The sequence below is a fragment of the Drosophila gunungcola genome (genome assembly GCF_025200985.1).
Source record: "Drosophila gunungcola strain Sukarami chromosome 2R unlocalized genomic scaffold, Dgunungcola_SK_2 000030F, whole genome shotgun sequence".
In the NCBI taxonomy this organism is placed as follows: domain Eukaryota; kingdom Metazoa; phylum Arthropoda; class Insecta; order Diptera; family Drosophilidae; genus Drosophila; species Drosophila gunungcola.
Genome location: NW_026453176.1, coordinates 1,030,014 through 1,044,413, shown reverse-complemented (window position 1 = coordinate 1,044,413; position 14,400 = coordinate 1,030,014). Strand labels below are relative to the sequence as shown.

General features: G+C 49.1%; 2 protein-coding genes across 18 annotated transcripts in view; one reads left to right on the top strand and one right to left on the bottom strand.

The window, feature by feature from the left end:
• The first annotated feature begins 333 nt into the window (after positions 1 to 333).
• Positions 334 to 3,641, top strand: LOC128256917 (dynein regulatory complex subunit 6). The gene is made up of 3 exons (XM_052987640.1): positions 334 to 572; positions 691 to 1,950; positions 2,013 to 3,641. Exons 1-3 carry the CDS (start codon positions 522 to 524, stop codon positions 2,769 to 2,771), a joined length of 2,070 nt encoding a protein of 689 aa, XP_052843600.1. The 5' UTR covers positions 334 to 521; the 3' UTR covers positions 2,772 to 3,641.
• Positions 3,642 to 3,705: 64 nt separating this feature from the next.
• Positions 3,706 to 14,400, bottom strand: part of LOC128256915 (ryanodine receptor) — a 30,378-nt gene continuing 19,683 nt past the window's right edge. For 6 of the 17 annotated variants that reach the window (XM_052987624.1, XM_052987631.1, XM_052987627.1 and 3 more), the window contains exons 17-27: positions 13,739 to 14,218; positions 12,925 to 13,062; positions 12,490 to 12,776; positions 9,803 to 11,900; positions 9,397 to 9,509; positions 8,443 to 8,788; positions 7,893 to 8,193; positions 7,472 to 7,582; positions 6,999 to 7,418; positions 6,731 to 6,932; positions 3,706 to 6,673 (exon numbers count right to left, since the gene is read on the bottom strand). In XM_052987624.1, the coding sequence (XP_052843584.1) occupies positions 3,991 to 6,673; positions 6,731 to 6,932; positions 6,999 to 7,418; positions 7,472 to 7,582; positions 7,893 to 8,193; positions 8,443 to 8,788; positions 9,397 to 9,509; positions 9,803 to 11,900; positions 12,490 to 12,776; positions 12,925 to 13,062; positions 13,739 to 14,218 (7,179 nt within the window). In that variant the 3' untranslated portion in view covers positions 3,706 to 3,990. Of the gene's footprint in view, positions 6,674 to 6,730; positions 6,933 to 6,998; positions 7,419 to 7,471; positions 7,607 to 7,892; positions 8,194 to 8,442; positions 8,789 to 9,002; positions 9,113 to 9,396; positions 9,510 to 9,802; positions 11,901 to 12,489; positions 12,777 to 12,924; positions 13,063 to 13,738; positions 14,219 to 14,400 lie in introns of all 17 variants that reach the window. The other 11 variants (XM_052987629.1, XM_052987638.1, XM_052987634.1 and 8 more) reach the window with 5 other exon arrangements.

Genomic DNA, 14,400 nt, shown 5'->3' with positions numbered 1-14,400 from the left:
TTCAAAAACCGTTATAATTTGTAAGGGCTAAGCTGGGCATAGAAACTATAATGTTAATAGGTTTTATGTATGGTTATATTATAAAAAAAATGCATCTAACAATTGGAAAAAAATATTTTTTATATCAGTTGTATGGTTATCCATTAAATTTGCTTTACTGTTTTTAAATACTGCGATTGTAACGTACTTAAATAGTTAGTTAAAAGTCTAAAGTTAGTTGAAGAAGAAAAAAGTCATAAGTAAAAAGGTTATTTTATTTTGATATGCCAAATTTAACATGTTTATCAATTAGTGAGTAAAATAATGATAGTTGGGTATTCCCGGTAAAGGTACATTTTGAACTGCCAATTAATAGGACAGTTTGCATAGCTACGACACACGGTCATACTGTACCTAGCGCACGTACTAGGCTATCCAACACTGTAGTTTCGGGGTAGTTTGTGGGCGCAGTGTGTGGGCGGTGGGAGCTGCTAGTTGGTTGGACTAAAATTGCAAATTTCGCATCACAGAGCAAAATAATAATGTCTGGTTTGGAGTACGGATCGCACAGGTACGACGACCTGCCGCTGGAGGTGAGTAAATGGTAGCGAGCAGTCCCGTGACCAATCCATCATTTTATGCGTATCTATATATTTATCGTATACCTGTTAGGCAGTCAGCTGATTGTGTTTTTTCCTGTTCCGCCCCCAGATTGTTTTGAAGATTTTCAGCTACCTGGGTTACTCGGATCTGCAGGCGGCCGGATCCACCTGCCAGAGATGGCATGCTGCACTGGACCAGACGGAGTTCAACATGCGCACGCGCGTCTGTTTCTCCAAGGTTGTGCTGTCGGATCAACTGAGCCCTGTGGTGGACCTTATGCGCTGCGAGCGCCGCTTCAGGCACTTCACGTTCGAGGACGTGACGCTGGGCCAGGTGAAAGAGCTGATGCGGTTCATGGGCAGAACTGCCCACTCCCTGGCCCTGGACAATGTGGACCTGAACGACAAGCAGTTCTACGGGATGCTGGGCGTGCTGCCCCACTTGCACTCGCTGTCGCTAAAGCGCTGCCTGCCGCTGTTCATGTCCGGCTCCTTCCTCGACTCCTACAACAACTCCTGTCCCGACCTGAACGACCTGGCCAGCAACCTGGCCGGGATCAGGGAGTTGACGTTGTGCGAGAATCAGTACCTCACCGACGCCATTCTGATGCGGCTCACCTCGTTCATGCCCAGCCTGGAGGCGATCAACATGTCCGGCTGCCATATAGCCTTTCACAACGCCATCCATCGGAGATTTTACCCAGCCACCAGCTCCTCAGATCACGTCCTGCCCAGCGAATCTGTGCTGACCTTCAAGTTCATCCTGACCATTCTGAACCTGCAGAAGCGCACTCTGCGGGTTCTGAACTTTAGCCACACACTGATTGGCCAGGCCTTGCTGGCCCTCTGCGACCTTAATCTCCAGCTGCAGCGCCTCTATTTGGCCGGATGCAGGCAGCTCAACTGCGCCACAATCCGCACTTTTTTGGCCACTCAGCCGCAGTTAAGTGCGCTGGATTTGTCGGCCACGATGTGTGTGAATGATGAGAACCTGGCCGCCCTGGTGCAAACTAATCCGCAACTGGAGCACTTGAAAGTCAGCGGCTGCCTGAGCATCACAAGCGCTGGCGCCATCCACCTGGCCAAGTTGAAGCGTCTCAAAAGCCTGGACATCTCCAACTGCGACAGCTTGACCAGCAATGGCATCATCGAGGGCGTGGCCAGCGAGGAGAACCACGTGATGGAGGAGCTGAACGTGTCATATCTGCAGATCTGCGAGGAGTGCATCAAGGCCATTGCCAGTAATCTGCGCTGCCTGCGATCGCTGCACCTGAATCACTGCGTCAATGGGGCCACCGACGAGGCTATCCAGTCGGTCATCGGCCAGCTCCGTTGGCTGCGCGAGCTCTCTTTGGAGCACTGCAGTGCGGTAAGCCGAAAAATGCAATTGGTAAAAGCCGCCTGTAGTAATTCCTTATAATTTCCATTTAGCTAACAGATGCAGCTCTCACGGGCATCAACATATCTAAGCTGGAGCTGAGTCGGAAGCAGTCAGGCTCGCAGGTCTCCTCGATGGACAATTTCTACCCAACGTATTGCACCACGCTGGCGGAACGCGACAGTCTGGCAGGATCGCTGCAGTCCATTAAGATTTCGCTGAGAAGCAAGGCCGAGGACGAGATTGTGCGGGATGCCAGGCGGAAGCAGGCCATGCTGGCTGCCTACGAGATGAACCTGATACGCGAGGATGACTTCGAGGGCCACAACATCCAGCAGTTGCGGGGGTTGCGCTCGTTGAACCTGCGCGGCTGCAACAAGATCAGCGATGTATCCTTGAAATACGGCCTGAAGCACATTGAGTTACGGCGGCTCTTGCTATCCAATTGCCAGCAGATTTCGCTGTTGGGCATGGAGGCAATGGCCAGCAGTTGTCCCTCAATTGAGGAGCTCGACCTCTCCGATTGCTACAACATTACGGACAAGACCATCCAGGTTGTCACAGCAAAGTTGCAACGCCTGCGCGCCTTGCACATCAGCGGCTGCAGCCAGCTGACGGAGCACACGCTGGACGCCATCATCAACAACTGCAATTGTCTGCAAACGCTGTCCATCTACCGCTGCCGCAGCATGTACACGGACCTGGAGGAGCGGCTGTCCGGCGTAAAGACGTTGCGTAACCTCAACATGGACAATCTGACGAGCATCGACAACGCCGAGTTTTTCCGCCTGAAGAAGCGACTCGATTACTGATATTTCGCCGCCATCTTCATTGTCTTGATATTGTACTACTTTCAGCTGTATAACTTCCGCTAGTCAATCGCCCCAGTCGCCGAAGCAGTGCACATGTATTTATTTTTATCAGACGGCCCACAGCAGCTGGGCTATATTTGTGAAAGCTTTAGAAAAATATACATATGTATACAGCAGATATAGATGTATTTGAATATACACTCAAATTTGGACTAACCGCACACATTTAGATTAGGAAAATTACAAGTGTTGATTGTAATTCAATTATAAATTCATACGTAATGTTTGTCCTCATTCAACTGTGATTTTTTGTAAGGTACGGCTCACGGCTCGTATGTTAATTGTACATGATTGTAAATTAAGTGATCAGTTGGCTAAATTGAATTGTTTTTGTTATTGTTGAGCGTTGGAATTGAGTTGATTCGTTTAAAGTTGAAAATAAGTTAATTCGGTTTAAGTAAAAAGCCCAGAAATATAAGTGTTTTAAGAAATAAATCAATTATTGTTGATGTAATTAACTACTTTACAAATACTGACACTCTGTATAAGCTTTAATCGATTAAATCGTTAAAAACAACACAATTTCAATATATAATTTTATAAATCTAATTAAGAACACAAATGCGTAATAGTGTTTAAAAAAGTAAGTTGAAAATAACTAAACAAATTTAATAAGTGTCTAGTAAATTGGGAAATTAGTAAAATTTATATGTGACTCATGCCGTGTCATGGCATATGGTCTAAAAATGAATTATTATATAAGCAATTGACTGTTTTTACACCTTTGGCTCTCTTTTTGTAAATAATTATACTAACCGGAATTGATTTTGAGGCTTAATGTTTACTAAATACAAATTGATGTTAAATCGATAGGATTTTCTTCTAATTGTCCATACAAACGGGAATAAATAAAAGGTCGATGCCACATACAATGTTCGTTCAAAATGAATAGATTTATTTTAAAATGAGTTAAGAACATTTGTTGTTATACGTGCTAGAATCGTCATCAATATATATATCATTTTGGAAACAGGTCGTTCTCCTACATACATAAAAACAATTGTGTAGGATATTGCTTAAAATACATTGCTAAAGTTGACTAGGCAAAAATTCCAGATGTTGTCAAAGTACCGATACAAAAGTGGATCTCTTGGAGTCCTTGGACCGTCCAGTGTCAGTGTGATTGTGCCCAAAAAGCAGACGTCAGCGGATTTACCGATTAACCGCCTCCACCTCCGCCGGATAGCTCATCCTCGTACTGTTTGCGGAAGCAGTCACCCACCGGGAAGAAGTCCCAGCTGCGCTGCTGGTACATGTTCCACACGTACGTCTCCTGGCCGGTGTACTCCGTGTCCGGCTTGTTAATCAAATGCATCAGGAAGAACATGTAATTGGCTAAATTGTGCTCCTTCTGGACGTGCGTGTCGAAGCCGTGCGGCACTATGTCGAAGAAGTCCTTGCCCATTCCGCAGATGAAGCAGTTGGACTCCATGTTGTCCTTCACCGACTCCAGCTGGTCACGCAGCTCGCCGAAGGCGTCGATGATCAGACCCTGGATGATGGCCAGCAGGATAATGATGACAAAGAAGAAGAACGTGATGTCGAAGATGATGCGGTAGACCTCGTAGTCGTCTCCGTCCGGATCGCCGATCTCGTCGCCAATGCCGCCGCCCGCCCTCACGCCCTTGTACAGGTGGAACACGAAGCAGGTGAGCATGTCGTGGCACTTCTTGTCCACCTCCTCGTCCTCCTCCTGGATGTAGAACTTGCGGAAGAAGTTGAACGCAATCACCGTGTAGATGTACACGATGATGGTCAGGAGCATTACGGTGAGGACCAGCTGCTTGCCATTGTGGGTTACGGACTGCAGGATGGTGCGCAGCGTCTTGAATCCCACGGCCACGTCCAGCAGATGGGCGGCAAAGAAGAAGTTGTTGAAGTTACCCATCACCGAGAAGCTGAAATACCACAGGGAGTAGAGGAAGGCGTTGTCCGTGAAGGTCACGCCCGCCTTCCACACCTGGTAGCGCCAGTCGATGTTCATGATGTACTTAAAGATGCCCGTCTCCTCGCTCTCCTGCGCCGCAAAGGTGCTCTTCTCCATGCCCAACAGATTGGAGATGGAGTCGAAGTCGTATGTCTCGCTGTACTTCTGGCGCACCTTCTTCTTGACAAACTTGTCCCAGTAGTTCACCGGGAAGCTCTTCGCCGAGATCACCAGCTTGTCCCAGTGCGACTTGAAGTCATCATCCTCCGGCTGCTCCGCAATAAACAATCCCTCGAACTCCAGCCGGCGGGCAATCTCCTTTTCGCGCTTGAAGATGGCCAGCGGCACCTTCAGATGGTAGTAGGCTATCAGCATGGCCAGCGAGACCAGGGAGTGCAGACAAGCCGCAATGCGGAGGACGTGCTCCATGTAGAAGAAGTCCTCGTCCACGTGCACCAGTTCCGGTATTTCGTCCTCCATCTCGCCGTCGCCCGATCCCCCATCGCCCGATCCGCCAAATCCAGAGCCCGTGATGTCCGCACCTGCTCCCGAGCCGGAGCCCAGGATGAGCTCCTCCTCGCCCGAGCTGTCCGATTCCTCGGTGAACGAGGTGACCTTGTAGAAGAGCAGCATAAAGTTAATGCTGAAGGCCAGCACCAGGGCCACGTACTTGAGGTTGTAGAAGTTCCTGGCCAGGAAGCTGACGGCCCGATGGGTGTACTGCGAGAAGTCGATTTGGTGAACGGCGGGCGTCTCCTGCGGCGCCGACGATGACTTCTTGGCCTCCGCCTCGATGGAGGCCATGGCCGCCTCCTGGGCCTTCTGCGCCTCCTGGCGCTCCTGAGCCGCCTTCTTGGCGGCCTCGCCTCCGAGCAGATCCACAATGGAGATGGGTTCCTGGTGCGGTTCACCACCCTCAAGCATTTCGCCGCTGGCGGCTGCGCCATCCTCCGGGCTGGACTCTCCGCCCTCCTCCATCGAGGAATTGGCCGGCGACTCGTGCACCACCACCTTGTACATGCCGTTGTCCTCCTTGTTGATGTCCAGTCCAAAGGCTTGTACCGTTCCGGGCGGTTCCTCCAGCGGCAGCGGCGGCAGTGCTCTGCCGAACGTCTCCTCCTCCACCACCGGCTCCTCCTCCTGCTCTGGGGCTGGTCCTCGCATCAGGTTCAGCAGGATGCCGAATATGTAGCGCACCACACAGAAGTGCGCATAGCCGGTGTAGTAGAAGATGTAGAAGATGATCTTGAAGAAGCCCACGATGAGTTCGGGAATGGATTTGGTCTGCATCACGCCGATCTGGTGCTTGATGTTCGCCGGACTGAGCATATGCACTCCGAACTTGAGTCCCTCTTTGACGGCGGTGATGGTGCGCCGGATGGGATCCCTAGCTGCCCGCTCCTCCTCCTCCTCGCTCATGTAGGAACTGTAGGCAGTGTCCCGCTTCACGTTGCCGCCACCGTCATCGGTGGCCATTAGTCCGGAGGCATGGGTCATCTCAAAGATGGCATCCTCGCAGAAGTTGACAAAGGCCTCCAGTTTCTCCTTGTCACCACCCTCGGTGACGATGGAGTAGAAGAAGGCACGCTTGGACTCGCGGATCTGTGGCTTTTCCCACTGCTCGATGTTGGAGTCCTTGATCTCGAAGTACACGCGCTCGATGCGCTTGGAGCTGCCCAGAATCTCGATGCGGCCCAGGAAGGGCTCGAAGTAGTTCAGCACCGAGCCGGCGGTCTCCAGGAAGCGCGCCAGGCGTGGTTCGTTTGGCATGTGCTCGCTGAGGTTGGTCAGCAGCACGGCCAGGTTGAAACCGATCTCCTTTGATGGTTCGTGGAAGTGCTCCACGAAGGCCCGGTAGTCGATCTTGCCCTCGTGGTTGCGCTCGCAACAGGCCAAAAGGAAATCCATTTCTTCCCTGTAACAGTCTGCCTTAAAGTCTTCCTAAGATTGATCTCGTCTTTGGTATACTTACAGTGTGTAGTTCTTGGACTGCTCCATCTTTTCCCTAAAGTCTTTGGGTGTCACCCAGCCCTCGTTCTTCATGTCCACCTCGTGGAAGCTGGGCGACTCGATGAGGTCGGCCAGTTTTAGGAACATGTCGAAGTACTTGAGAATCAGTTCCACATTGCTGGCGGATTCCACCAGCGTGTCCACCATCTGTTTGCCAATGGTGCCTGGTGAACATGGAGGTGACGAGCATCGTTAGTGGTTATCCAAGGTTGTCAATCAAATCCTCTTACCATTAACAACGTTTCCTTCCAGCATAGACAGCATCATGGTGATCATGTCCTTTTGCAGATTGAGCAGCTCCTTGAGCAGATCCACCTGACTGGAGTGCTTGGACAGCTTGTCCTGCATGTGGGAGAACAGGAAGAGGAAGCCGCCAACCGCATCCCACAACCTCGAGTGGGCCAAGGCCTGCTGATTGAGGGTACACGGACCCTGGATGACCTCAGTTAGGGTGTTGAACACTTGGCTAGCCACTTCGATGGCCTTGAAGAAGTTGGCCTTGCCGGCGGGATCGATGATCTCCTTGCTCGAATAGTGCCAGTAAAAGTCCATGATGGACTCCTGCAGACGGAGCAGGTAATCCACAGTGCAGATGACCACATTTACGGTGGTGGTGTTTCCGGCCTGGGTCCTCAAATAGTTTTGCCATTCTGAAGGTACATAATTGGGGATTACGTTTCTCTACACCCATCATTGAACTCACCCAAATTGTGGCCCTCACAGGTCAGCTGGATGAACCGGAACAGAGCACAGGTGAACTCCGCATCGTGCATGTTCTTCTCGCCAGCGGCGCCCTCGGAACCTACACCAAGACCTGCACCCGCACTCGGAATATACTCTTTGTTCGTGTGGCAATTTTGGGTGGATTGGTATTGGTACAACGATAGCGGGAATCACGTACACGGGATTTGTGGGTTGGTTGGTGGTTGGTTGGTGGTTGGTTGGTGGTAATGGCATGCGAGGCATGGGAAATCAGTTTGGAAGGAAGTAGACACAAATCAATAATGTAATCGAACTTAGAAGAGTGCGAACCAAAGTTAACGGGCACGGCAACTGAAAGCTGGAGGAGATCGGCGGGCGAGCGGGTGTTTGGTTGATTGGGATCACGGGGCGAATGAACTTACCCTCTGCTTTGGTGTTGCGCTCGAAGGCGTCCAGGTCCAGTACACTGCAGGAGTTCATCAGTCCGGCGATCGAGGTGAAGAAGCCGACGTCCTTCTTCTCCTTCAGATGATTGAGCATGCCCATTTGGATGTCGATGTTGCCTCCGCGGAGGATGGCGATGCCGAGATTGAGTGTCGTCATTACCATCTCCGAAGGTATACCTTTGGAGGCGGAAATGTGCAACAGCACCATTTCGGCAACGCCACGATTGGAGAGACGTGCCTGATGGAAGAGCAGTTTCTGCTTTTCCATCTCTTGTTCCTGTGAAGGCATAAGCAAATGGTTAGAACTGGGCTTATACTAGCAAGATCAACAGTTTTTAAAGCTGTGTTTGGGGATGCAAAATTAGAGTAATCCCTGCAAGGGTGCAAAAATAAAGCGGTATATTAGTAATCTCAGCTGAATGAATAGTTACCATTAGTTGCCTCATCCGACACTGAGTCAGACATGTCGGGTTTAGGGATATTTTTGCTGTTGTTAGTGGGCCTGAGTTAGTTGGGATCGACTTACATGGATGCTGGTGCCTTCGCCCTCCTCGCCTCCCTCACCGCCCTCCTCGTCGCCGCCCTCCTCCTCCTCCTTGCCCGTGGACTTGGCCGCGATCTGGGCATAGGACATGTAGAGCAGATCCTCCTGGAGGGCTCCGCTGCGCTCCGTCATGGCGCCGCGACAGAAGGTGGTGACCAGCTGGGTGAGCGGATCCGGCTTGCTGTCCGTCTCCTCACCCTCCTTCTTGGACTTCTCCGAGTCCTCGAACGTCTGCGTCAGATCCTCGACCATCACCTCCTGGCCCACGTTCTCCTCCTGGAGCCATTGCTCATAATAGGAACGGGCAAATATATTGCAGGCCCGATGTCTGCATAGGATTGTGTATATCAATTAGTTACATATGTATATGGTACATACAGTTAATACAGTTAAGTCAAACAGATTGGCATGCCTTTGGTTAATCAAATTAGATTAGCAACACAAAAGAGAGAAATAAGAACTGATGCTGATCCTCGGGCGGGAAATTAAGGAAACTTAGGAGTCGATGAACCAATCGATGCGACAACGAGTACGAGTACCACCTGCTCATGCGATAAAGATGCTTGGCGCGTAAGCTTGAAATGACTGCCTGGCGACGCGCCACGGATATCTTTGAACTCCAGCGTTTGGTTCTGTTCTTGGAGCTGGCTGCCTAAAGGATTCGGATACGGAATCGGATTCGAATTCGGATTCGAATTCGGATTTGCAAGTGTCAAGCAAGCGTGCGGCAAGTCCATAAAAATATACAATAATACAAATGGCGTTTAGAACATTAGCATTAGCTATTAGTGGGGATTCAGTATCAAAAAGTAGAGATTAGTTTGATGCCATTGGAGATGAGAAGAAGATGGGTATTAGGACAGACAAACTCATAGCTCGCAAGTACGGTTAGTTAGATTCCTCAATCGTTAGCTAGAATCGACAAACGGTAATAACCTGGGTAGAGAATGTAGCGATGTCTGACGGAAGCATGCGATTACGGCACGCTTCCTTTGGATCGACACAACGCTCCGGTAGACATTCTTGCTCTGCTGTTGTGGATGGTCGATCTGTAAATGTTTCGTTCACGGGACGGTCAGCATTTCAGTCAACAATGGTCGGGTTGGATGGAGAGTGGGTGCATGTTGATGTTGGTGTTTTGGTGTTTTGGTGTTGATCATGATGTTTTGAGAGGAAAAGAAAGATCGAGTGATTAACAGATTAAAGTTGAAAGATTAGAGTTCTCTTGGATACAAGATTTCAATAGAGATGAGTTACTCGAACTGATGGCATCAGAGTTGTGTGACAGAGCTGGACAGAGATTGGAATATATCCGGCTAGACTGAGTTGAACCGGCACTTACCATGTGCAGGCCAAACAGAACCTTGGCCATGGCCACGATGCGATCCACCGTCTCGGTGGTCTTGTCCTTGCCCTTCTCATTGGAATTCACGTTGGCCTTCTCCAGCGCCTGCTCGTCCACCGGCTCCTCCGTCTTGCCCAGCTTTGAGTAGAGGTAGTGCTGCCAGGACATCTCGTCGGAGGGGTCCAGCTTGTCGGGCAGGGTCAACTGGTTGCGTGCGAACTCGATCACATCGTACTCGGTCATCTTCTTCAGATACCGATCCTTGCAGTGCTGCACCAGCTCCTGCTCCCGGCCCGCAAACAGATTCAATCCCACGGGCAGGAGACGCTTCAGACAGGCCACCATCAGACTGGCCTGCACCTCCTTGTCCTTGTCGCGCTTCTTGTCCCGGTTCTTCTTCTTCTTCTTGACCTTGCCACCCACGGCAGGAGCACCTTCCGAGATGGCCGACCTCCTCGTGGCCGTTGGCATGATCAGCGCCATGTTGTCGATCTCGTTCGCCGAGATGAAGTTCTGCTCCTCCTTGAGGAAGTACTGGCTCTTGGACCAAATGTTAAAGATCTCCGCCACATGGTTGTACAGCTCCTCCGCTTCGGGGATGTTATCCTTTAGCCAGTGGTTGCGCTGCAGATCCACATACTTGATGAGCAGCGGATAGAACGAGTAAATGTCGCGCACCAGGAGATTCCAGTCCTCCTGCAGCTGCGTCTCCACCTGCGAGGTGTCGTCCGTGGCCGACTTGATGAATCCCCGCATGCTGTCCTCCTTGTGCAGCATGTTCTCCGTGCGCTTCTTCACCCGCTCTGCCAGCGGCAGGAACGGATCCTTGAGCAGCTCCTCCGACGTATTGATGATGATCTGCTGCGTGTAGGCGGCAATCCGGGTCATCCAGGGCGCGTTATCGTTGCCAATGTTCTTCTTGATCATCTTGAGCACGTTGCGCAGCAGCGGATTCATGTGGTCGGCGGTCACCATGGTCACGTGGTTGCCACTGGTGGGACTCACATTGTCCGGACCCTGGGACCACCAGAATGGCAGATAGGAGCATAGCAGCGGCAGGATCACGTCGATGATGTGCGGCGCATCGTTGTACGTCTTGTCCGACTCCACGAACTGGTCCACCTCGGCCAGAATGGTCTCCAGATTTGGCATACAGCTCTCCATCTTGACCATGATGTCCTGCGCCTCCAGCGAGTGATCCGCAATGCGGTTGAGCAGCGAGTACTGGTTGTGCTTATTGAGATGTGGCTCCAAATAGGCCACCGGGAAGCAGGAGCTGTATGCGCCCAGACACGATCCCAGAGCTGGTCTATGCCGCTCAATCTCCGTCTTCAGGTACTTCCTATCGTGCGTCAGTGTGCCATCTGTGCCCAGGTGATACAGGGCAGCCAGGATCTTGTAAGAGGCCACTTGAATCTCGTCGAGCAGCAAATCGCTGCCGTAGTCGCAGGCTGCCAGGTGATCAAACATGGCCGTTAGGACGGGCAACACCACCTGGTTGACATAGCCCAACGATGTGGAGGTCTTCAGGTGGGTTCCCCTCAGGTGACTATACTTGCCGTCCTGCAAGTTAAGGATCGTGTTGCCCAGGTCATCGGATGTCTGGTTGAAGAAGGTCAGCATGGAGGTGCGAATGAACTCGGGACAGTTCTTGGTCAGGGTGCGGGCATCGATGCCCTTGACCAGGACCTGGAGGCACCGCACAGTGATGCGGACATCCGGTCCGAAGGCACTCAGTCGGTTGCGCAGCAAGGCGGCCAGCTTGCAGAAGATCGAGGCCACCATTTCCTTCTCCTTCAGCGAGGCCGCTCCAATATTGTTCGTTGCCGTGGCAATGGCAATGAAGTAGTTCCTGTGCGTGGAGAAGTACTTCTCCATCAGCGGTAGCACCACCTTCGAGAAGAACTTAATGTCCCGGGTGGCCGTCTTGAAGGACGAGCGGCGACTGAACGTGGTCGATGGCTTCAGCAGCTTCATGTTGATGGTGGCTCGGTCCAGATACTGGATGAGCTTCTCCAGCAGCGAATAGGAGAAACGCAGCTCAACGGCAGCCTGGGTGGCACCACCTTCCTCCACGGCTCCTCCCTTTGATGGCCTGAAAAAGGGATAACATCAATTTTACATCTCACATAATTTGTATATATTTTTATGATATTCTTTTTTTGGTCATTGAATAATATGATACAATTAAAACTGCCACCTTCCTATTTTTTTCTGTTATCATGTACTTTGTTGCTCTATTTCTTGCGCAAGTTAATAGAAACATCACAATTCAAAGAGACACATGTTTTTATATTTTTTCATGCATTTTTTAAATTATTTCTAGGGGAAGTTAACCACAATTAACATCGTAATATTCCAATTTTTCTATTTTTTTCTTTTCTTTATTTTTTTTTTAAGTAATATTCCTTATTGTAAATTACCTATTTAAGTAGAAGAAAGTCGAATTTAGGAGAAAAGTTTAATTAGGAAAAGAACGTGCCTAAATAAAACTTCCATAGAACTTAATAAAAAACAAATAATAAATAGATAAATAAAATAAACAAAACAAAATTGTGCAAAAAAATGCACTATTTAAGTACGCTCTTATATGACAATTAATTTTTTTCTGTTTACCTAAACATTTTATGGCAACACCTTCTATTTTCGTAACAGCTTTTTTTTTGTGTACATTTATTACTTACTTGTGCAGCTTGTATCCCTGATACTGCATGTACTTGAGGAACTCCTGCGATCGCTCGCGATCCTTTTTCTTCTCCTTGTCGGTCAGGAGATCGTACGGCACCAGTTGTGGGTGGATAACGCCCCCGCATCCGTTCAGCTCCTCGTTCTTCTTCTTGGCCCAGATGTCGTGGGAGTTCTCCGCCAGACGTTCGGCCATGTTCTGCATCTCCCTGCTCAGGGTCAGGTTGCTCATGTCCACTGGGTGCGGATTGTAGTTGAACGGGCTGCCCTCGTTCTGGAATTCGTGCTATGGTGTTAGGGGGCGGCAGAGTGGAGTGGGCGTGGGCGTGGGCAAAAAGACACAAAAGCCAATTCGAAAATAGATATACAATTTGGAATGTTGGTTAGAGGGCGTGTGGAAAAAGGTTAGCTAACGTCTTTTGAGTGCTACATACAATCTGGGGCTTGGACTGGCGACGCGTCGATCCGCGATGGTTGAGCGGCACCTCCACCTCGGAGTGTTCCACGGTCCAGCCGATGGCCAGGAGACCCTTTAGGCACTCCCTCACCGGATCCCTATATCGCTCGCGTTCCTGTCAATTAAATATAGGATACTATATGAGCTATTTTACTAACAGAAAGTTTAATTGGTCCAGTATTACTTTTGATGTCGATCAAACGATTTCGTGTTAGCTGGTGAGTTAATTAATAAATATTTATTAGAGAAATAATATTTGTTATAAATGAAATAAAATTAATGAAATACATTAAAAGTTTGGTGCCACGGAAATTGGTTTTAAGTCTTTTAATAAAATAAAACCTTTGTAAATGGACTTGAAATCAATAAAAACTGAAAAAGAAAATAACCGTAAGAATAATTAATAAAATTAGGTAAAATTAATTAAATGTTATTTAATTGTCGTGCAACGGAAATCGGGTTTAAGTCCTTTAATAAAATATAAGCATTCTAAATGCTTATACAAACCAACAAGGGTTTAAATATTAAAGGTTTCACTAATATATTTGTTTTAAGATAATTTGCTAAAACTATTAGAACAAATCTAAAAACCTATTCTGTGACACCAAATTGACCTAAAAGATATGTTATTAAAAAATCACTGTTAGGAATGGAATGGAATAAAAAAATCATTAATTAGAAATTGTAGTTAAACAATTATGTGGTTTAGTGAATACTAGAAAATCAAAACAGAACAAATGGTTAATGATGAATGGATTTGAAACAGGTGACCAGCTGAGTGGTCTACGTACGTATTCACTGAGCATATTGTAAGGCTTCAACCGGGGATGCTTGCGATCATTGTCGGAGCGGATCTCGCCGTAGGTCCAGCTGCCTTCCAAACGACGACTGGCCCAGGCATCGTGGTAGTGCTCACTGAACTTCTGGACCAGCGAGTTGAGGTCATTGTCCAGATGCACGTTGTTGGTGTCGATGGGATTGGGCATGTACTGCGGCTGATCCGGGGCGCCCATCTGGCGCCCATAGTAGTCCTCGTCCGTGTTCTTGGACAGACTGTAGTCCGGGGGCAGGGCGCAGCCGATGGCGATCAGGCAGGGCAATGCTTTACCGAACAGTTCCGGGTCATAGTCCATATTGCTGAGCGAGTCAAAAATGTTCGAGAACAGCAGCATCGTCAGGCGCTTCTCCTCGTCCGATGAGGCTCCGTAGGAGCCCTGGCCTTGAGTTGAGCCGTAATACTTGGCGCAGCGATCGAAGTGCAGGGTGAGAAGCTGTCGGAGGTGAAGAGAAATGGGTTTAGAAGTGGGGAATACATTTATTGGTCGTAGGGTTATGATATTAAAAAAGCTTGCTGTTATTCGAATGTTATCAATATTAAATTCTTAGTAATGTATGCACAAAATTTGTCTATACATTTTAAATTAGGTGACCAGTTACAGAAACTTTGGTAAAA

Coding starts and splice junctions, on each gene's coding strand:
- LOC128256917 (XM_052987640.1), top strand. CDS start 522: ATGTCTGGTTTGGAGTACGGATCGCACAGGTACGACGACCTGCCGCTG. Junction 573..690: donor ACGACGACCTGCCGCTGGAG/GTGAGTAAATGG, acceptor TTCCGCCCCCAG/ATTGTTTTGAAGATTTTCAG. Junction 1,951..2,012: donor CTTTGGAGCACTGCAGTGCG/GTAAGCCGAAAA, acceptor ATTTCCATTTAG/CTAACAGATGCAGCTCTCAC.